The following is a 22,907-nucleotide window of genomic DNA, read 5'->3' as shown; positions in this document are numbered from 1 at the left end:
GGACAGTAGCTTATTCATCAATTAATCATCTTAATCATCTCCTCCCCCTGCTCATTACAACAAGCGGTAAAACAGATCACAGCACAGGTCAATGGGAACCTTTCTTTTTTTTAAAATTTTTAATATTTTTTATTACGTATTTTCCTCAATTACATTTCCAATGCTATCCCAAAAGTCCCCCATACCCTCCCCCCCACTTCCCTACCCACCCATTCCCATTTTTTTTGGCGCTGGCGTTCCCCTGTTCTGGGGCATATAAAGTTTGTGTGTCCAATGGGCCTCTCCAGCGATGGCCGACTAGGCCATCTTTTGATACATATGCAGCTAGAGTCAAGAGCTCCGGGATACTGGTTAGTTCATATTGTTGTTCTACCTATAGGGTTGCAGATCTCTTTAGCTCCTTGGTTACTTTCTCTAGCTCCTCCATTGGGGGCCCTGTGATCCACCCAATAGCTGATTGTGAGCATCCTCTTCTGTGTTTGCTAGGCCCCGGCATAGTCTCACAAGAGACAGCTATATCTGGGTCCTTTCAGCAAATGTTTGCTAGTGTATGCAATGGTGTCAGCGTTTGGAAGCTGATTATGGGATGGATCCCCGGATATGGCAGTCCCTAGATGGTCCATCCTTTTGTCTCAGCTCCAAACTTTGTCTCTGTAACTCCTTCCATGGGTGTTTTGTGCCCAATTCTAAGAAGGGGCACAGTGAATAGGAACCTTTCTTTTTCATAAAAAACACCCATGTATGATTTCACTCACCAAGAGAGAAAAAAATGTTTCCAAACATTGTGAGTAAAGTTTCTGAGCTAAAACAAATGGTGTGTGTGCCATTATAATCTTTGTAAACTTGTTTTTCTTCTACCAATTGAAAAGTTGATAGAAAAGCCCACGTTTTTCTTTTGTGACAGGCCCTGAAGTGCTCCGAATGACAGGCATGGGTTCTGCCCTTGATATCAGGTATTAAAAATGTGAGATTTAAAAATAAGGCAGTTTATAACTAAAAAAAAAAATGGCTATGTTCCATGATGTACACATTATCTGGGCCAATTGCTGCACAAAGGGGTCTGAGGAAAGTCCCATGCATACCCAAAGCACAGAGAAATGAAGAGCATAGAAAGGCAGCTTTGAGAAGCAAGTTGCACGCAGTTCTCTGTTAGCTGTGTAGGTAAGAAAGCCCTGGGTCAAAGTGGAGGCAACAGAAATGTGGAGAAAAGGGAGCTGGTGACATGGGAAGATGACCTGTGAAGTTCCAGGGCCTTGGACTGGTTTATTGTTCTGTTGTCTCCGCCTTAAAAGTCTTCACATTTCCTCTGGACTTTCATTTCTGGCTGACTCTACAGATCATGCAGTGGGTCTAGATGGAATCATGGATGCGAATGTTCTCATGTTACTAGAGAGGTCAAAGGAGATTTTGAAGATGTGATTAAGGATTTTGAGATCAGGAAATTGCCTGGATTATCTGGGTGAGCCTCATGCAATCGAAGGTCTTTATATGTAGGGACACAAGAGAGAAAGGGTCAGAAAGCACAGAGGACAAAAGCAGGCTATGCCACTGTGTCATGTGAGGTCCTGAATCTAGGAATTTGATTGGCCATAGAAGCTAGAATAAGCAAGGAAACATCATTCTCTAGAATATTCCAAATGAATACAGTTTGTTTTAGTTTTCTGGCTTCCAGAATGTAAGATAATACATTGGGGTTGTTTTCAATCACTATCCTTCTGGTCAGGTGTTACATCAACAATGACAAATTGATACACACTACTGAATAAGTTTCCTATAACTCAGGAATATCGGTAAAGTTAGTGATTACCATTAATTGATCACTTATTTGCTAGGGACTACAGGAAGCTTATGTACATAATCTCACATAATCCCAGAACAATATCTGAGGTGTAGTTAAGACCACAAAACCATCTAGAATGTGTTAAATTTGGGATAATCTATGTCCCTTTAAGCTTTTCTGTGCGTTTATCCCGATTCTTCTTTTTTCACTGTATAGACTAGGGTTTTCCTTCATCCTTTAAAGTGTATCATAGATTTTCTGGTGTTGGTAGAGGAGTAGTGGAGACACCAAGCAATGATACTTCTGGGGCGTGTGACATGAAGGAGGAGCTGAAGACTTCCTAACAAGATGCCAGGTGGTTTTAGGTAGCTGCAGAGGAGAAAAAAGGCAAAGAAAGCTCTTGGGAATAGCAAGTCAAAGATTTGGCCGGCCTGGCGAGAAAATCATGGCTCCAGGAGGTCAAGCGGTGACAAAGAGCTACTGGCACAGTGCCTGAAGACCTGCGGGGATGCGGGTGGGCAGTCTAGTTTCTCAGAGCGACGAAACAGAGGTTCCACCAACTCAGGCCAACCCCTAAAACAGCACCCACTCTCCCGCCTGCTCCTGGGTGTTTTGGAGCCCTCGTGGTCCCGCCTCATTGGCCGCCGCGGAGCCCCGCCTCAGGGAGGCAGAGCGACCTCCCAGCCTGTAGTTCTCCATTTTCAAGAACTTCCCACTGTGGGGGGGCCCCAAGGGGCTACAGGGACTACAACTCCCAGAAGGCTTTGCGCAGAGGGCGTGATCATAACTGAGGACGCCGGGGGCGGGGCCTCCTGGGATGAAGCGGGGGCGCGCAGCACTGGTACATCAGTCGCTGCTGCTGGGAACGGTAGAGTGTTCCTTGCCCGAGACCGGCGCTCAGACCCCGGGTCCTGGAGGTTCCCGGCTCCCAGGCACTGTCCCCTGCCGTCGTCGTCGCGGCGGGTCGCCGTTTCCCAGCCCCGATCGGCCGAGGCGACCGCAACGGCCGAGGTCACCATGAGTCCGGGGTTCCGCCGGGCCGTTACTGGGCAGGGGGCGGCGGCCACGGTGCAACTGCTTGTCACCCTGAGCTTCCTCTCAAGTCTCGTCAAGACCCAGGTGAGCCCGAGGACCAAAGGCAGGGGACGGGTCACGCCGGCGTCTCCTAGAGGCCGAGGTGCAGGTGCGAGTGGCCAGCCAGGGATTGAGAACCGCACCGGCCAGTGCGGGAAAGGTCTGTAAAGCGCGGCGGGCGCGGGGACACGACAAGTGTGGTGATGGTTTACGGAAGAGGAAGATGGTGACGGCCAGTAAGCGCTAGTGGCTTTATCTTTGTGATGGTGACGGGGAGACACAGGTCTTGAGCAAGACGTGGTGGTGATGGTGTTTGGGACACAAACCTCTGACACCCTTCCACAGGGTGCTCTTCCTGGGCTAGAGGGGACATTACTTCATTTCCTTGAACTTGTGCTCTAGAGATAGCTATAGGCTTTACCCGCTTTATAATTATCCACCTGTCCTACGTATGCAAAGTGGCATGCCAGGTGAGCCCAGTTATGACACTGGAGGGCCTAGGCCCCTACTGTGGGCTTCTTAAGTCTATGGTGAGGCTTGCCGGCTGGACAGTCCGTTAGACTTTGACGTTGCCTTGGTTAGGCAGGTATTACTGAAGTGTTCACTACATACTCAAAGCCAAAGCACAGCCTCTTGCTTTGAAAAGAGGTAGGTTTGCTCTGCCTCTTTTAGTGAGGAAGATTTGAACAGGCTGCCAGATGCTGCTGTATCTTGTCTGCACCTGCTGCAAAGTGTTAGCTCCAAGAGCCAAAACTGAAGAAAAACAAAAGTGTCTCAGATGGCCTGATAATGAGGGGCGTGCAGTTTGAAGCAATTAACACTCATTGCTAAGAGAAAAAAAAAATGATGGTAACAGTGAGAGTAACCGTGTAAACATGTTTTTCTGCCTTGTTCATGGTGTTATGGTGTCCAGCATGAAGTCCTAGAATACAAGAATATTCTGTTTGTGTCCATGTGTGAGTTCTCTTGAACGATTTGTTAAAAATAAACAGCTAGGAACAGTGGCATACACCTGTAGCCTCAGCTCTCAGGGGTAAAAAACACAAACAGTAGGAAAAACAGTAGGCTTGCCGTAGGTTGGACGCTCAATATGGTCTACATATTGAGATTCTGGGTTAGCCAGGACTACATAGCAAGACCCTCTCTCAAAAAACTAAACAATGAACCAGTCAGAGAAAAGAAGGAAGAAAGGGAAAGGAAAAGAAACCTTTTGTTAAACGTGGAGCTTCTCTGATCCCCTTCTGTGTATTCTGAGTCCATCTGGAACTGAGCAAGGAATCAGAATTTTAAACAAGCCTTGTAAGTATCTGTGATGCAATTGTTCTTTCCACTACACTTTAGTCAGGCTTGGAAAACACTATGATAGAATTCTGGGTGTATCTATCAGATTTAGAAAAAATAAATTTCCTAGGCTGTCAATAGCAAGGTTACTTTGTAGTTACTAGTTTGAGTGTTTGGCTTGAGTGGAGCTTACATTTAGAACTTTTAAATAAAGTCTGATTTCTTGTTTCCTTGCTTGATATATGTTATTAATTAATTGTATACTTTTAAAATCACCGGTATCGAGCTTCACTTAAGGTTTTGCTAGCTACCAATAGTCACATGTAATTAGTGGTTTATAATGTACCTGTAATTCTATTTGTTGATATATATTTGTAATATATATATCAACAATCAGATATTTGTGTATTTCAAAGTAACACTGTGCCTGTCTACAAAAGTATATTTTGTTTCCAATGGGTACTTTCTAAATACAGTTTTGATGTCATTTTTAGATAGCACTTTAACCTCTAACATGTTTAATTATATATTACCTCATTTTATTTGGTACATATCATATGTAAGGCTGTGGTGGTTAAGTGAAGTTCAGAGAGCTTAATTGGCTTATTAAGTTACATCAACTGGGGCCTAATGTAGCCCTTTATGCTCTACCCAGCATTAACAAATCAGCATACTTGCTTCAGTGGACAGAAAAGCAGAGACCAGAAAATCAGAAGGTGGAACAGAGACAGTTCTTCTACTTCTCACGCATCCTAAACATGAGGGGCAGGGTATGCAGGGGGAGAAAGAGTAAAAGTAAGAGGAAGAATTAGAATTTTGAACAAACACCTCTGCTCACAAGAAATCAAAGTCATTTAAGGAAATAGGTACTTTGCCTTCTATATCGAAAGCAGGAAAATGTTTTTGACTATGTGAGAGGATGTTCATTTGTATATCTGATGCCCCATTTTCTTATAAATGAAATGCAAATATGGTTCATGGCATGCTAACATACAGTTTTCCTGTAAAAGGATATTTCTGTCAAATATATTTGAAATCCTTTAAAATGCCCATCTGAGGTGGCATGAAATCAAGGAACACAGAGCTCCCCACTAAATGGAGGTCAGAAATGTGGGACTCACAGTGCCTAACTATTCCACTGCCCCGAGGATTTGTTTCTTTTAAACCTGAAGACCAAGCTTCTAGTCTCACAGCTTCGTGGAGGTAAAATTGGTAAGAAATAACAACAGTGTCTTCCCTAAAAATGGAAAAATCATAAGAGACCCCCAAAGAGATACATTGTTAGTGTTAGTGTGAATGGAAAATGAGTCCCATTTTGTGGAAAAGGAAAGAAGTTACTAAGAAGGGGTTGAAAACCCGGCTGAGAACCTGTGACTGTGAGCAGCCCCTCCCTCACTTGCCTTTTCAGGCCCACTCTGTATCACTCGTGCTAGGATGAGCTTTGGCTAGCAGTAGAATTCACAGCAAGCCCAGCTTACCAGAGAAAGCAAATATCCGTTCCTCCTAGAGAAGTGTGTTTTCAACTCAAGGACTTAACAGATTTCAGAGATAGTGTCCAGTGGAGTAAACAGCTAGGAGCGTGCCAAAAAAAGTTATCACAAGCCACAAGGCACTAGGTACCTTGAATCAGATACAAATAGCCCCGGCTTATGATGGTTGGATTTTTGGCTTACAATGGTTGGATTTTTTTTTTTAATTACACAGGTGAGAAAGCTATATCTGCTTAGTAGAAACTACTTCGTATTTTGATACATTTTTTTTTCTGTTATGCTAGTTCTGTACTTTCAGTGCTAGGAAGGGACAGTGAGCAACAGTTCACCATCAGCTCTGCCAACACAAGCGTAATAAACAACTCAGACTCCACAAGTTGTCTCCTGAGGTTCTGATCCATGCTGTATGGTAGGCTATGTGTTTCGATTGCATTTCCATTTGATATTTTTGTTTTAGTGGGTTTATTGGGAGGGGGGCAATTTCTCATGGAAAGTTGAGGAACACCTATAAGTGGAAACACTAGAGACAATACCTTAGGTTCTGAAATTTTTAAGTAGGTAATTTAATATCAGTTTTAGTGTACTTAAGAAAAGCGTAGAAGTATTAAACATCTAAAAGAATGGCCAGAAGATTAAAAATAATGAAATTGACGTGTTCAAAGTAAAATTTAAGCCAAGTATGGTGGTATGTACTCATAATCTCAAGAGTGAACAAAATTAGAAGTTCAAGGTTGGCTTTAGTTGCAGAGCCAACTCCTTGTTAGCCTGAGCTACGTGCGTCTCTGTCTCAAAAGACCATCGGGGAAGGGAAGTAATATTTAAAACTAAAAGGGTGAATTAATTAAATAGCTGATTATACCTAGCTTAAGAAATAACTGTTACAGATTTTCCTAAATAATCCTTTGTCACCTACTCTTCTGCCCTATTGGCTTCACGCCTAACAAAAGAGAATTTCCACCGAGTAATCCACTTCCTGGACTCTGTACCAACTGTTGTGATCCTGTTGGTTACAGCCATGGATGAATCATTCGTGCTCTTAGAGCATGTATTAGGGTCCATTTCTTCTTTTCTACCCAAGGCTGTGGTTCTCGCCATGTCTTCACTTCCCCCACCTCATTAGTTTCTCCCTAAGGAGCTGTCACTGTCATCCTAGCAGATGACCTTGGGTCTTGGTTATGCGCTCTTGTCCTCGTTGAGCACTTTCCTGACTGAGCTGCTGCCTCCCCCTTTTAATTTCTGTATCTGGAAAAATTCCTAAGCTGTCTTCATTTAATTTTTCCTGTCCTGTTTTGTTTAACCTATTCATTACAGTCAGACTGTACCGAATTGTAGTTCTTCTACTGCCCTGAAATCTCTCTTGTCAAGGTTACCAGTGTCCTCCTTGCTAAGACTGTAAAGTTCTTAAACCTCAGATTCTACCTGTTGGTAGATTTTTTTTTTTTTTATAACTTGACCTTTACTCTTTCAAGTGCTTACTTTGGTATCCAGGATGCTAACTTTTCTGGTCTACTTCCTCTGTAGTGGCCTAGTCTGCTTTAGAACACTTGGCTTGTTTCTCCTCTGCCCTTGATCACCAATCATTTGACCCTTGAGGTTTGTGTCTTTCCTGTTCATCTTATCTGAACACTTGGTTTTAAAAACCCATCTGTACCTGAGTCTCAAGTTTATATTTGAAGACAAGAAATCTTAGTTTTAGACAACCATATCCAACTTTTTATTCTCCACCATTTACATTTGGGTGACACACAACCTCAAGCTTCAGAATCAGAAAGAAATAAATGTAGGACATTATCATTAGGACAAAACTCCACTCTTCCCTCCTACCTCTTTGTTCTTGTTGATTGGTAAAAAATTAAGCCATAGATTAATATTAGTATTCAGGGTGGCATGTCTCAACGGTAACTCCTGACCATTGGTGGTGAGATGCAGACTTGATATAAAAACTTAAGTCAATCTGCTGTCCTCTCATAAAGCTGGATGTGTGCTTAGAACAATTTTACACCCAACATTATCACCTTGATAAACTCTTCCACATGTCTCCCAAGATATATGTACAAAGATGATTGTATAGCTTTTTTCTTTAGCAAAATTTATAATGAATGTGGAATATATTTGTTTCCTGTGTTGCTATAACAGATTGCCACAGTTTAGTCACTCAAAACAATGTATGTAATGTTTTTAATCTCATGGTTTTGAGGACCAAAATCTGGAAATGAGTTTTACAGTGATAATATCCTTAATTTTATCAATAAGGTGGGAGTCCTGGAGGCTGTAAGAACTGTTTCTTGATTCTGCCAAGCTTCTAAGGGTGTCTTTAGTCTTCGCCTTGTGACTTCTTCTTGTATCTTCAGTGTCAGTATTATAAACTCTTCTGATTTCTCCTGACTCCAGGACTAGCACCCCTGTCTCTTTCTGATAAGGAATTCATTTTCTTAACTCTATTGGTCTCTTTCTATTAATCCAATATAATCTTCATGCCTTAAGATCCTTAATCATGCCAGGCAGTGGTACAGTACACCTTTAATCCCAGCACTTGGGATGCATAGGATCTCTGAGTTCGTGGCCAGCCTGGTCTACAGAGTGAGTTCCAGGACAGCCAGGGCTAAACTGAGAAACCCTGTCTTGAAAAACAAAAACAAAACAAAACAAAACAAAAGATCCTTTAATCATATCTTAAAATTTTTCTTTAAAATTTGTATATTGTGTGTGTTTGCATGTTTGCACGTTCATGTATGCTTGCTTGCTTGCCATGCACTGCATGTAGAGGTCGGAGGAGTTCTTTGTTTCCAACTTCACTTGGGTTCTAAGGATCAAACTCAGGCTGCCAGGCGAGCATCCTTACCCACTAAGCAATCTTGGCTGCCCTAATCACATCTTTAAAGACACTTACTTTGTAAAAGAGTATCCTTCTAAGATTAGGTGTGTGCAGTAGAGCCTTTGGAATCAGGATTTGCATACCTTGGGCTGTTCTTCTGCATGGAACAAAATGGAATAGCTAAGCTGTGATTGCTCATATTATCAGGGAAAGTAAATGAGCTAGCTAGCTACACATAAAACTCACCATCATAGATGCCAAACTAAAATGTTAGCAAAAGCAACAGCTTTGCAGAAGAACCGAACTGAAATGACATTAATGTTACTAAAACGGGAACTGTGAGTATATTCAGGGATGCATTACAAAGAAAAATCACAATAGTAAGCTTTAGTTTAACCTCTAGGTAGCTGTACTTGAGAAAGAACTTCAGGAAATATTTGCATCTACATTTCAGACTTTTGGTGATAGACAGGTTTTACAAGTTACAGATGTGTGTTAACAGTAATTTATCCTTAGCACAATGAAAATGGCCTATGTGTGTGTGTACACATGACATGGAGGCTACAAGTTAACACTAGGTGCTTCAATCTTTTCTCCACCTTATTGAGTCTTGATGAAGCTGGAGCTCACCAGTTAGAATGTCTGACACCAAGCCCCCAGCAAGCCTCAGTCTCAGCCTCCCAGTGCTGTCTCCCAGCTTTTTATGTAAGTGTTGGAGATCTGCATTTCGGCCTTTATAAACATTGCGTGGCAAGCATTTCACTGACATCTACCTCCCCAGCCCCTGAAAATATTTAAAGAAAATAATAGTTTACAAATCAAAAGTTTTCAGTTTAAAAAGCCTTACTAAGAAAGAAGTTACCAGATAAAGGGTTTTTGTTGTTGTTTTTTTTTTTTTTTTTTTGAACAGGGTTTTTCTGGCTGTCCTGGAGCTCACTCTGTAGACCAGGATGGCCTCAAATGCAGAGATCTGCCAGCCTCTGCCTCCTGAATGCAGGGATTAGAGGCCTATGCTACCATGCCCAGATTAGAAAAGATATTTAAACACATGCACACAGGCGTGCGTGCACGTACACACACATGTACGTATGTATATATGACTGCTGTGACTAGAGAACCTAGAAGCTCAATGAAATTTGAGAGTTAGTGACAGGATTCTGGGAAACATGGAGATTTAAGTGGGGAATTCCAGCCCTTGTTCCTTCTGTAAAGGTGACATGTTACTGTGTCCGTGTGGGATGGAGTTGAGAGAGACATTTCCACGCTGAGAAAGAAAAAAAAATGGCTAGAACTTCTGCTTCTGATCTCTGCTTCTATGTCTCTTCCTATCTGAGGGCTTCCTGAATACGACATTTAATAGGCAGAGTGCCATTGTTTTTAAAACCTTGAACTGAGATAGTTGCAAGTTCATGTGCAGTTGTAGGAAAAAATACAGAGACATACTATGTCATGGTACCAAGTTACACAATGGTAACGTTTTATAAAGAGAGAGTTGTAAACAGGATGTTGCCATTGGTAGAATGATTTGATATTTTCCTGGTTCTGAGTATATTATTTGTGTGTACATATTCACATATTTTTGGGGGAGGGGGGCTGGGTTTTTTTTTTTTTTTTGAGACAGGGTTTCTGTGTGTAGCCGTAGCTATGCTGGGACTCACTCTATAGCCAGGCTGGCCTCAAACTCAGAGATTTGCCTGCCTCTGTCTCCCAAGTGCTGCAATGAAAGGTGTGCACCACCACTGCCCGGTTGTATTCACATTTTTATTATATTGTGTTTCATGCATTCATCACCACAATGAAAATATGGATCAGGCTATTCCCGTCAAGCATTTGTTCTGTTCCTATCTACCTCCTCCCCTTCTCCTCCTCATTATTTCATGTCTGCATGCTTGCAATGTGTGGGTGTAGATGCTCAATTGAAGCATCTATCCTGTTCTATCATCATCATCACCATCATCTTCGAGGCCAGGGTGTGGGTGCGTGTGGGTGCAGCCGGACACACATGTCGAGGTCAGATGACACCTTTAGGAATTGCTTCTTCCTATCCATCATGGGATCCTGGGACTGAACTCAGGTCATCAGGCTTGGAGGATAGATGCTTTTACCTGCTGAGCCATCCTGTTCCTCCTCCAGCTTGCAGCCATCACACTTTCCACCATTTCCAAAGCTTTTCAGAATACCCTGTGCCTGGAACCATAGCATGTGAGTTTGGGAATGCTGCTCTTAACTTAGGAGACATCTCCCAGGGTTAATCCAAGTTGTGCATATATATGTATCGAGAGTCATTTTTAGTGAAGCTGAAGGATGTGTTTCAGAATCTTTTGGACTCAAAATTTACCTCATATGTACCTGTTTCTCTTCATGGATTCATGGAGTAGTGGGGAAGAACACAGACTTTAAAGCCTGAGAGATGTGGGAGTTAGGTTCCATGTATGTAAAACAATCATTGGAAGCTTGTTAAACCATGATTTTCTTACAGTGGGGGTTATTTACAGGATAGTGTTAAAGAGTAAATGATGTGACATACAAAAGCTCTTAACACCACATGTGGCACATAAATAGCAACCCAAAAGAAGGTGTAGGTGGCCTCGGCAGAGCATTACAGGCTGTGGCTTCTAGGTTAGTCTGAATCCAGTGGCGGCTACGGTTTTTATTGATTGGGCAGAGGAAAGGCAGAAGTATCTTCCATTTTGAACTCTAAAAGAAGGATTGGTATTTCAAAGTAGGTATATGTAATTTTCCTGGATTTTTTTTAATATTCAACTGCTATACTTATAAAGTGACTGCTTTAATGTTATAAGTCTTAAAAATACTTTTTATAGTAGTTCGTGTGTGTATGTATTGGGGACTGAATACACATGTGACATGGCATGCATATAAAAGTCAGAGGACAAGTTTCAAGAGTTGGTACCGTCGTTCCACCATATGGAGGGAGATTGAACTCATGTTGTCAGACTCCACAGCAGGCCCTTTTACCTACTAAGCCACTTCCTTGGCCCTAATTTTATAAACCTTAATCAGTAAAACTGGCCAACTTGAATGAATAAATTATCCTTTAAAATAGTAGGTCTATTAAGGTATGAACATTAGTAGCTTGTATATATTAGGTCTTACTCGTGTGTCTTCTAGGTGACTGGAGTTCTGGATGATTGCTTATGTGACATTGACAGCATTGATAAATTCAACACCTACAAAATCTTTCCCAAAATAAAAAAGTTACAAGAACGGGACTATTTTCGCTATTACAAGGTAAGGTGGCAATTTTTAATTCTGTTAATCCAAAGATTTCTATATAGCTGTCTGCAAATGTGACTTCTTTTATTATGTTTTTCAAAATCTTTTTAAGAACTATCATTGTGAAAACCTTGTTTACAACACACACCAAGAATCAGAGCTCCTCTTCTTATGTTTGGGAATTGTTCCTCTTTCAGTTTCAGTTTTGAGGTGCCGATTCCTCCTGCCCACACGGACTTTGTCAGCCTCTGTGAGCACAGGTTATGCGCTCTGGACCTCACTGGCAGGCTGCAGCGGGGCACTGGGCTGGTATAATGGGTGTATCTTAAACACCACAGAGTAATAGGAGGTCACTGGTGCTCTTTGTGGGGACTGCAAACTAAGTCATGCTACAAGTAGAGCATGCCTCCACCGTTAGTCTGTGGACTCCATTTTTAACCCAGCATGAGTCCTGGGCCTTCTAAAACATCAGTGGAAAGGCAGGAACAGTATTGGATGTATGTCAACAATCAGAAGGAAAAGAAATGTAATTTTATATTTTTAAGGAGACAGTACTAAGGGGGTAGCCTAGTGAGTTAAAACAATTATTCATGTCTATTCATTGTACAAGGCAGTGGGCGACATGATGGCCTCTTTTGGTTCAAGTCCATCATGTGCTTTGACCATGTTCACTCTCCGTGTCTTCAGTCCCTCCCCTCTGTGTGCTGTACAGTCTATTTTACAGCTAAATTTTAAAGCTATGCTTGGCTTTACCTTAATCTTGTTCTTGCTCTTACGATTTGACTGGTAGATAATTTGGTTTTTATTTTAATTTGTTCTAAAATTTAAACCTGGTTTCTTTTTAAATCTTGACTCTGAATAGATTATCTTAGTTCTTTAAATATTTTTGAGGGTGAAATTTTTAGTTTTTGGCAATTGTAGATTATCCAAGAAGATAAATTAGAAAATTACAAACTGGGACTCCACCCCTTTGACTACAGACACAACGAATATCCAGAAGGCAGTAAATGTTTCTTCTCTGTACAGAATCTGTGGGGATGCAGTTGGTGGATTTATTTCAAAGATAAATCTTTACCTAAAACTGTGGCTGATCTTTGGGTATTTTTCATATAAATAAAACAGGTGCTCATGAGTTCCTGCATGACAGGAGTGGCTGTGTGTATAGACGTGCCCTTCATAATATTAGATAAACCAAAAAGAAGTTGTTACTTCAATGGTTTGAAAATGGTTGAACATGTCAGTTTCGTATGGTTCAGTCTAATCCAGTGGAAACTTTGTGCTGCTGTCAGGCATTGTGCTTTCATGTGGGGTCCAGGTACCATTTCCTCTGACTCTGTCCCAATCCTCTCTCAGCACATCTCTCTTTGGGACTGCATCTTCTGTTTCTGTATTCACATAAGGCCTGGCTCATTGAGGAATTGAATTTTTAGATGAGTGGATAGCTCATTTAATCTTCATGTGAAATTTTTGTTCCTATCTACATTTTTAAATTGAAGAAATAAGAGGCCTGGGCATTCTAAGTAGGATACTTTTGTTGACTAAAAAAAAACCTGTAAGTTTAAGAGAGAAGATAATTGAGAAGTTTACAAACTTCAAAGACAAAGTGAAGTGGTACACATCAGAAAGATGAAAGAAGAGCAGGCGCGGATGGGCCTTCTCTTCATGGTGACACCAGAACTGCAGAGGTGGGTGGTTGACTCGAGAGTAACTAGGCAAGCACTGTTACACTGAGCTGTAGCATCAGCCCTTCAGGCCAAATGAACTATTTTCCCATATTGTTCTTGTTCTTTATAAAAGAATCAAATTTCTGGAGGAGTGAATCATGACTGGTCCAGGAAGACATGTGATACCTTTACCAAAAGAAGAAAAGATACCTTAGTGGCAGTGCTATTCCAAGGAGCAGGAGGGATCATTGTTTCTGAAAGGGAAATTAGAAGGCTGTTACAGGAGAAGGGAAAATGAGAGCTAAGGCAAAAATAACAGTGTGGCCAATCAACATAGGCTTGTTTAGAAATGCTTTAACACGATAAGGCTGTTCCATATATATATGACCATTCCATGCCTGTCTCCCAAGAGGGTGTAGCCCTGATCTTGCTGATGCCTTCATCTCAGGAACAGGCAGGGATTTGAGAGAAAGATGCTCTGCTTCTAGTTCTGCCTGCCTGAGAGATAAATAGAAACATTTATCCATTCACAGTATGCTAACTAGTGGGAATCTAAGAGAAGTTGATTTCAAACACACATATACAATCTAGGAATTTGGGGAACAAGGCGCTGCTGGAGGTGGAAGTAACCTCCCACCTTTGCCGCTAGGCAATTAATTGGTCACACTGATGACCTCTAGTCTTGGTACTGTGGATTCAGCAGTGAGTAAGACAAAGCTTTTGCTCTGCTTAGGGAGAAAAACAATAAAGAAGTAGATATTGAACTGTATTGCCAGATGTAAGGTGGCGACTATAGAGAAAATAAAGCAGGAGGCGATGTAGATGGCGTGAGGATAAGGAATACAGAGATAGGTCACCTTGCTTTGATGAAGTGATCAGGAAAGGATGTGTTCATGCCAATGTGATATTTGAGCAAAGACTTTTCTAATGTGAAAGTATAAGTGGTGGGGAGATCTGGGGAAAGCAGTTCAGGGAAGTTGAGTGAATAGATTTAAGAGTTTAGACACAGAAGTAAGGAACTCAAAGGCAACTTAGGCCACAGAAAGCAGGTGAATGAGGAGGAGGATTGGAGAGAGAGGTAGGGACCAGCTTTAAAAACGTGTTTCAGGCTGCATGTGTAGCAGAAGATGGCCTAGTCGGCCATCAGGAAAGAGAGACCCATCGGTCTTGCAAACTTTATATGCCTCAGTACAGGGGAACGCCAGGACCAAGAAGTGGGAGTGGGTGGGTAGGGGAGTTGAGGGGGGGAGGGTATGCGGGACTTTTGGGATAGCATTGGAAATGTAAATGAAGAAAATACCTAAAAAAAAGTAATGTAAAAAAAAAAAAAACGTGAACATGAACACATGGGGCGCACACACACACACACGCACACACACACACACAGACACGATATAGCAATATAGTGAGGGTTGGTTACATTTGAAGTACTACTTTAGAGTACTATTCTAGTCAGGGCCTGCTGCTGTCAAGAGACTCGTGAGGTCGAGGAACAGTAATTCAGACAAAGAGAATGGGCAGTATAGAGACAGGCTTTGGGGCTTACAGAGCCCTGTATATCAAGCAAAAATGCAGTGTGATAGATGAGGTAAGAGAGGCAGGTGACAATGGTTACATAGTGTGTGTAGAGCTGCTGCAGGGATAGAGAGCAGAAAATGCACAGGACAGTTCTGAGCAGACACGGGAAAGGTCTGCCTTGGTTTTGATGTAACTGTTGCTGAGTGCAATAGGTGGAGGTGAAGGAGGGAAACTATTGCAGACCCTTGGGCAAGAGACACGATGGTGATGGAGGTGGTAGAAAGTAGCAAGGGAGGAAACAGAAAACTGTCTGGGTTTTAGCTTGGGCAATAGATCTGTAAGTCGTGTGGGATTATCAACTTCCTGTTGTATGAAGACTATGGGAACTGGTGTTTACCATGTGACCTCTACCCGTATTGTCCATTCTTTTTCCACCAAAAATGGTAGAACTGGTGGTTCTTCATTTTTAGCACCATCAAAGCTCTCCATTGCTGTAGGCACATGCACCCTTCCCCACCTTTCATCTTCCTAAAACATGGTCTGCTCGAGACCCCATCCATCAGCACTGTGACTACAGAACTCTAGGCTCTCCTTTGGAACACACACTACAATTTGCAATGAAATAAACGTGTGAGTACTTGATTTTTCTTTAGGATATTATAAGTCCTAGAAGAGAAGGCTCTCGTTGGCCTTGAGCCTAGTCTGGTGTCTGTGCTAGCCAGTGCTTAGCACATACTAAGGTCGCGCTGAAGCCCTAAGGCTAAGGTGGTGGGTGGTGTTTGGGGAATGAGTATTAAAGTCATTCTGAAATGCTGCCCAGTGACAACTGTGCTTCAAACAAGCAGTGAACTTGACTGCTGTCCCTCTTTTGCAGTGACAGAGAACCTATGGCCATTAAAAGCTAACACTCCGTCCAAGTGCCTGCTTAGCCGTAGTCATTTACTGTCTGCACCGTGTACACGCCGCAGGATCAAGCAGATTCCCCCTCCCATCACTACTGTGTCACTGTGCCCAGCACAGTGACATCTGCAAACAGTCTGTAATTACCATGCCTGATCACTAATGTTGATTTGTTCTTCCTGGAAAGGTTAATCTGAAACGACCATGTCCTTTCTGGGCAGAAGATGGCCACTGCTCAATAAAAGACTGTCATGTGGAGCCCTGTCCAGAAGTAAGAGTGTGATAATGGGGAGCGGGAGGGGACAGGCTGGCTTCTTGGCTTTTAAAAAATCATACCCTGTTGCCAGTATTCTTGTGTTTGGACTTGTTAGAAGAGTCATAAGCTTTCAACTCTTATGATTAGAGTTCTTAAAAGATTGGTTGAGAAATTCGTGTATCCAGTGGCGTTGTGATGGGGTGTGGACATAGGCCTGATTCTAAATGGGAGGAAGATCAGAGGCTTAATCTAGGATTAGACCTACAAGGGCTTTATTGATCTGCATCTTGTTTCATAGGCAAAAAGAGAAGTTTTGGACCTTAAACTTCAAATTTAAATTGGGAATTCAGTGCGTGAAGTAGGAAAATCCAGTTAGAGTAGGTTTTCAATACTTTTTTTTCTTTAAAGGTTATGTTTACTACCAAGAGAATGTTACATTCCAGGTAGGGGTATGTGTGTGTGAGCCACAATGCTGGCTGGTTCATAATAGGTTTCTAAATTGAGTGTTTTAGTCATAAGTTCAAGCGATCAGTTACTTTCCCTATGTAGTGCATTATAGCCACTTCTGTGATACATTTCTAGTAAGAAATAAACACAGTGTTTATTTTAAAACTCAAAACAAGGGCTGGAGAGAGAGAGAGAGAGAGAGAGAGAAGAAGAAGAAGGAGGAGGAGGAGGAGGAGAGAGAGCGCAAGAGCGAGCACACATTTGCTGCACCTATAGAGGACTTGGCTTTAGTTACCAGTACTCAAGTGGTAGCTTAGAACTTCCCATAACCACCGTCTTAGCTGCCATAGACGGCAGGCAAACATGAGGTGCATGTGTGTAGATGCTGGAAAGCACTCATACACATAAGATGTAACTTTTAAAAAGAGAAGTCAAACATAGGAAGCAAAATACAGATGCGTTTTGAGATCAGTGTCCTTTTGTTCCCTCCTTTCCCTGATAGTAACCGTCCCTCTGACTATCTTTTAAGTAATGGTCTTATTTTTCTTTTAAAGAGTAAAATTCCAGTTGGAATTAAAGCCGGGCGTTCACATAAGGTGAGTTACTTTCTCCCCTGACTTTTTTCAGACAGTGGGGACAGTAGAGAGCCATGAGTCTACCTGGGAATGGTCGGATAGTGGGGACAGTAGAGAGCCATGGGTCTACCTGGGATTGGGCGGATAGTGGGGACAGTAGAGAGCCATGAGTCTACCTGGGAATGGTCGGATAGTGGGGGCAGTAGAGAGCCATGAGTCTACCTGGGATTGGGCGGATAGTGGGGACAGTAGAGAGCCATGAGTCTACCTGGGAATGGTCGGATAGTGGGGGCAGTAGAGAGCCATGAGTCTACCTGGGAATGGTCGGATAGTGGGGACAGTAGAGAGCCATGAGTCTACCTGGGATTGGGGGGTTGGGGGACTCTTGGTCTCAGAGTTCAAAATGTTAACTCTTGAATCAAGCAGTGAGGTTATGCCTGCCTAGCTTCTTTTGAAATTATATCTGTTTTCAGAATCTTTAAATAGGAAAACTCTCAATTGTAATTGCAGCAAAAATACTAGTACCTATTTTAAGTATTCTGTTTCGGTTAGTATTTGTTAGATTCAGAATTTATTGTATAAAAAAAGTATTCTCAAGCTATTTTGAGCCAAGCACTTGGAAATGGTGTTAACTTATTCACTGTACTTTTTATTTTTATTTATTTCCGGGTAAGCTATGCTCTTAGCTGGCAAGTAACTCTCATCTTCCAATGCTGCACATACATGGAGATTTCCCACGCTCTCTGCCTCCCTCTTCTGTTCCAGCCAATCTCTCCCATGTACTGATGGATGCTCACCCGCTCCTCTTCTGTACTGTGCCCTGTTCAGCCATCTCTCCCATGTACTGATGCTCACTGCACTCCCCCGACACCACATTAATCCCATTTTACTTACTCCTCCCCAGAGCCAGCCATTTCCTGAAGTGACTTAAGTGGTTCTACTCTTATTCCATATGTACCTGTCTATAAGTAACACTTTTAAAATGTGTGTCCTCAGTACTATATAGATTACTTTATGGAAAGTGAAAAACAATTTATTAGTATAAATTCCTTCAAGTTGGAAATACTTTTTAGTTTGTATTTGGCTCAGTGCTATTGCTTGTAAAGCCTCTTTCTCTGTTTACACATTGGCTCTGCATGTGGACGTTTCAGGCATTCTGGTTCGTTGCTCTTGCAGTGAAACACTGGCATTTTTGTACCTGGTCTCATTGTGTGCACATGAAAGTTTCCCTAGTATTGTGTATAGAAGTAATGCTGGACCATAAGAGCTGAGTATCTCAGCTTTTTAAAATGATACAATACACTAAGATGTTGTAATATTAAAAAACAAATTTGCCTTGGGTTATGGTCTAAGTTGAAGGCGGCTGTTCTAAGGATTTATGTGTTTGTAAAACTCTAGATACATATTTATCCAATTTTGCTACCCAATGACAACATCACCAGCACACTATTGCATTTTTAATGCCTTTGCTCACTTAATGGTAGAGATTCATGCCTTTTTTAAAAAGTCTAACTGTAAGGATTTTGATAATAGAATGTGTCATCGTTGACTGCTAAAGAAGAGATAATCACTGGCATTTAACTACATATGAGCTTTCTTGTAGTACTCGCAAGCAGCAAACAGCACCAAAGAACTGGATGACTGTGAGCAGGCTAACAAACTGGGCGCCATCAACAGCACACTAAGGCAAGTTTAGTTGTACTTTGTTTATATCAGTCCCTTTGTGTAATTTTTTTTTTTTTTTTTTTTTTTTTGAGACAGAGTTTCTCTGTGTAGCTCTGGCTGTTCTTGAACTCACTCTGTAGACCAGCCTGGCTGACATCAGAGATCTGCCTGCCTCTGCACTACCATCACTGCCCAGCTTGTGATTTTGATAGAACATTTTTTACTTAATTGTTACATTTTCAGCTAATAAACTTCTAAAAAGAACAATGTCCACAGTTGCATTAAATGTTGCACCCTTTGTCCTATTTTGTCCTCGGTGGTAACACCAGAGGATGAGTGGACAGCAGGGCTTTTCTGCTCTTCATGAACATTGTGCAGAAGGAGCTGAGCCCTTGAGTCTTTAATAGGCAGGAATCCAGGCTGTGTATTTGCAGTAATGAAAGCTGCTCACAACATAATTTAAGTTTTATAATTTTTTTCTGATGACTTTTTCTTATTTGCTCTACACAGAAACTTGCTTTTGAAGGTCAGAATAATTTATAATCTCAGATTATTCAGTATAAAGTGACATCAGTGTGACTTGTAGTTGGGATGCAATATTCATACATTCTTTTAAAACTTTTTATTTGTTTAGATTTATATTTATAAACTATAATTGCTATTAAATCATAAAGTTAGTGGTCTTTATTAGTATCTTTGTAATAGGGAGATAATAGCCTATATTATTTATTATTAAAACTTTAATGTAGAAAGGTGAAAGGATGATATAAAACCAGCTACAAACTCACTCTTCAAATGAATGCCACAGTTTTATGTAATGTTTGTTTATGGGGCTGTTGTCTGAACCCAGGGCCTCACCTGTAATAGTTAAGTGCTCTGCTGCATGCCCACATGTATAAATACACACGCACACGCACGCGCCCTACGTACAAGAGGAGCAGGGAGAGGTATCCTAGTTCTGCATTTCTCTAACAATTAGTAGTATAATTTTAAACAACTTTTTTTTAAGTCTAATTGGCAACACAGTGTTATGTGCATATTTGAAATATACAGCTTTATGGCTGGACATTTGTACATATGCCACCTCCACTTCCCCATCTCATGTCTCCTCACATGTTTTTACCTGTTGTGTTGGACTGGGAGAGGGTAACAGTGCGGCATCAAGAAGGGTGATGCACACCTGCAATCCCAGCACCTCGATGGCGGGGATGAGAGCATTGGGGGTTTATGAAGCCAGCCTAAGTCACACAACACTGCCCTGTTTTGAAAATCCAAGGATTGGAGAGTCAACTGTGATAAGAGGACTAGTCTGGCATGCAGAGTGTGAGCCCATGCGTCATGAATTAGTCAATATAATAAAGTTCCTGGTATTTGGGGTTCCTATAAAGATAGAAGCAACTTACATTTAAAGAATTCAAAAAACAAATTGAACTTCTGTCTTTTTTTTAAAAAATTACTACAATTTGTCAGTTGGAATGGTAACCTTGAGTTTTGTATGTGTTTATTATATAAGTTGTAAATTCAATTTAAATTACTGAACTAGGGCTAAGAATTATTTTAAAGTAGTGAGGCAATATAAACAAGCCATGGAAAGTGGTGACAGTGCTTTCCATGACCTGCCTTTATAATTCCTTAGTTTAACTACTGCTAGAATTTAGGGAATTTATGGCTTCATCTTCTGAAGAAATTATCTTTATTTTTGTTCACTAGAATGCAATGTTAAAATTTCAGCTCCAAATATATATATTTTTTGTTTCTTCCCATAGTAACGAAAGCAAAGAAGCGTTCATTGACTGGGCGAGATATGATGATTCGCAGGACCACTTTTGTGAACTTGATGGTAATCAAATAAGTTGTCATTGTCACTTTACCCTGAAGCTTTTTGTAAGACATTTGAACCACTGAAAATATGGCCTGAGTTAGTGCTGCAACATCGGGTTTCTCTGTGGACATTACTGTTGATGGTTGCATTGATTGAGAGAGTGTGTTTGAGGCCCTGGACATCGGGTTTCTCTGTGGACATTACTGTTGATGGTTGCATTGATTGAGAGAGTGTGTTTGAGGCCCTGGACATCGGGTTTCTCTGTGGACATTACTGTTGATGGTTACATTGATTGAGAGAGTGTGTTTGAGGCCCTGGACTAAGTACTAGAGATAGGTGATTTCTTTCTGATCTTTACAGGTTTCTTTAGACGTGTATTGTTCCATGGCTGAGAAACTTGAGCCTCAAAAAGCAAATAATTTGCTCAAGACCACATAATAGCAAGAGATTGAGGCATGGTTCAGTCCTAGATCTGAGTTCCAAGCCTGTGTTTTTAACATTCCAACATGTCGTCTCCTGTGGGCCTTCACTTTAGATCTCTTGGTTCTAGTTCTGTGAACAGGCCATGAACAGGTCAACTCATAGTGAGCCACTCCCTGCAGTACTGGGGCGGGGGTTCTGACTTGACATCCTCATAGCCCTCTCCTTCCAAGCATCCTTGGAAGGGTGATTGGCAGGCTCTGGCCAGCCAAGTGACTGCCACTTAGCAAAAGAGAATTACAGTAACTCAAATTTTCCCGAGAGTATTTCCACTGTGCTGCGTATTCAAATCATTCCTTTGACCTCTCCCCACTTATACTGTAGTGTAAAGTGGGGAAGAACAATGAGCCCCAACCTACACAGATGGAAATGGAACGTGGGAAGCAGAACCTTCCCAAGTCCTTCAGCGTTCTCAGGTGGTTATACTGCTTTGTAAAGATTTGAAGAGGAGTCTCAGATTGTCTTAGTTTTCTTTTCTTTTCTCTTTTTTGTTTTGTTTTGTTTGTTTGTTTGTTTGTTTTTTTTTTTTTTTTTGGTTTTTTCAAGACAGGGTTTCTCTGTATAGCCCTGGCTATCCTGGAACTCACTATGTAGACCAGGCTGGCCTTGAACTCAGAAATCCGCCTGCCTCTGCCTCCCGAGTGCTAGGATTAAAGGCGTGTGTCACCACACCAGGCTTGTCTTAGTTTTCTATTGCTGGGATAAAATACTTCAACCAAGGTAACTTATAAAAGAAAGCATTTACTTGGATTTAACAGTTTCAGGGGGCCCGAGTTCATGGTGGCAGAGTGAGGGCATGGCGGCAGGAATAGCTAAGAGCTTACATCTTGAACCTTGAACACAGAGCAGAGAGAGGGAACACTAGGGATGGTTGGAGTCTTGAAAGATGAGCACCTACCCCCACTGACTCACCTCTGCCAACAAAGCCACATCTTATGATCTTCCAAACAGTTCCTCTAATGGTACCAAGTATTCAGACCCAAGTGTAGGGGACCATTCTCATTCAGGTGACACAGAACTATGCTCTAATACACTTAGATAAGTTACAGAGGGCTTCTGCCGTAGCAGGATCAAGATGAGAGCTAAGAGCCAGAGTGTTCCCACGACTGGATAGACCAATATAGAACCAGTGCAATGTGAAATGTCCCCATTGTGAGCCTTAGAGTAGGTGGTTTTCTTAGAGACACTTTCTGTGGCTGCTGTCATCTCTATTTGAGTGGAAATACCTCAAGTAGTTGGCATTGCTTATTTTATGCCACTATTCTTTCATTTGCTCCGGCTGATAACTCAAGTATGCTGAGTGCCACAACTCATGCCTGTGATCTCTGTTCTTGAGATGTGGAGGAGGAGGGAGGATCAAGACCCCAAAGTCACCCTTGGCTACAGTTAGTCTAGCTATGTAAGAGCCTCATCTTAAAAAGATGAGTCAAACAAAAAAACCCTACTATCATCACTTCTTTCAATTACAAATTAAGCATGGAGACTTTCATATTAATGTATTCTGTGAATATATATTACACTCAAAATAGGCATTTCATGGAATTCTCAGGGTTGGCAATATGGCTTGGTGGGTACAGTGCTTGCCTTGCAAGCCCAGGGATCTGGGTTTAAATCCTCAGCAAATTATGTAAAGCTGGACATAGTGAATAGCAAGAGATCTTACCTCAAAGTAGAAGGCAAGGACAGACAACCACAGTTGCCCTCTGATCCCTACATGCATGCTGTGCATGGGGTTAAAAAAAATAGTTCACCACCAATACCAGTGTCCTATCAGTCTGCAGGATGATTGTTAACACAGAAGTTGACATATTAGATAACCTGTAATATAGTGTTAACATTTTTTTTTTGTTTTTTGTTTTGCTTTGTTGAGATAGGGTTTCTGTATAGCTCTGGATGTCCTGAAACT

At 41.6% G+C, this 22,907-nt stretch overlaps 1 protein-coding gene across 3 annotated transcripts in view; it reads left to right on the top strand.

Moving 5' to 3' along the window:
• The first annotated feature begins 2,587 nt into the window (after window positions 1–2,587).
• Window positions 2,588–22,907, top strand: part of Ero1b (endoplasmic reticulum oxidoreductase 1 beta) — a 43,257-nt gene continuing 22,937 nt past the window's right edge. For all 3 annotated transcript variants that reach the window (XM_085831283.1, XM_021180082.3, XM_085831284.1), the window contains exons 1-6: window positions 2,588–2,899; window positions 11,570–11,689; window positions 15,944–16,027; window positions 17,014–17,055; window positions 18,638–18,720; window positions 20,466–20,539. In XM_085831283.1, coding sequence (XP_085687409.1) covers window positions 2,798–2,899; window positions 11,570–11,689; window positions 15,944–16,027; window positions 17,014–17,055; window positions 18,638–18,720; window positions 20,466–20,539 — 505 coding nt within the window. In that variant the 5' untranslated portion in view covers window positions 2,588–2,797. The remainder of the gene's footprint in view (window positions 2,900–11,569; window positions 11,690–15,943; window positions 16,028–17,013; window positions 17,056–18,637; window positions 18,721–20,465; window positions 20,540–22,907) is intronic.

Source organism: Mus caroli, unplaced genomic scaffold (genome assembly GCF_978045245.1).
Source record: "Mus caroli unplaced genomic scaffold, Mus_caroli_1 scaffold_15, whole genome shotgun sequence".
Taxonomy (NCBI): domain Eukaryota; kingdom Metazoa; phylum Chordata; class Mammalia; order Rodentia; family Muridae; genus Mus; species Mus caroli.
Note: the sequence above shows the minus strand (reverse complement) of the source record. Positions and strands in the feature narration are given on the sequence as shown.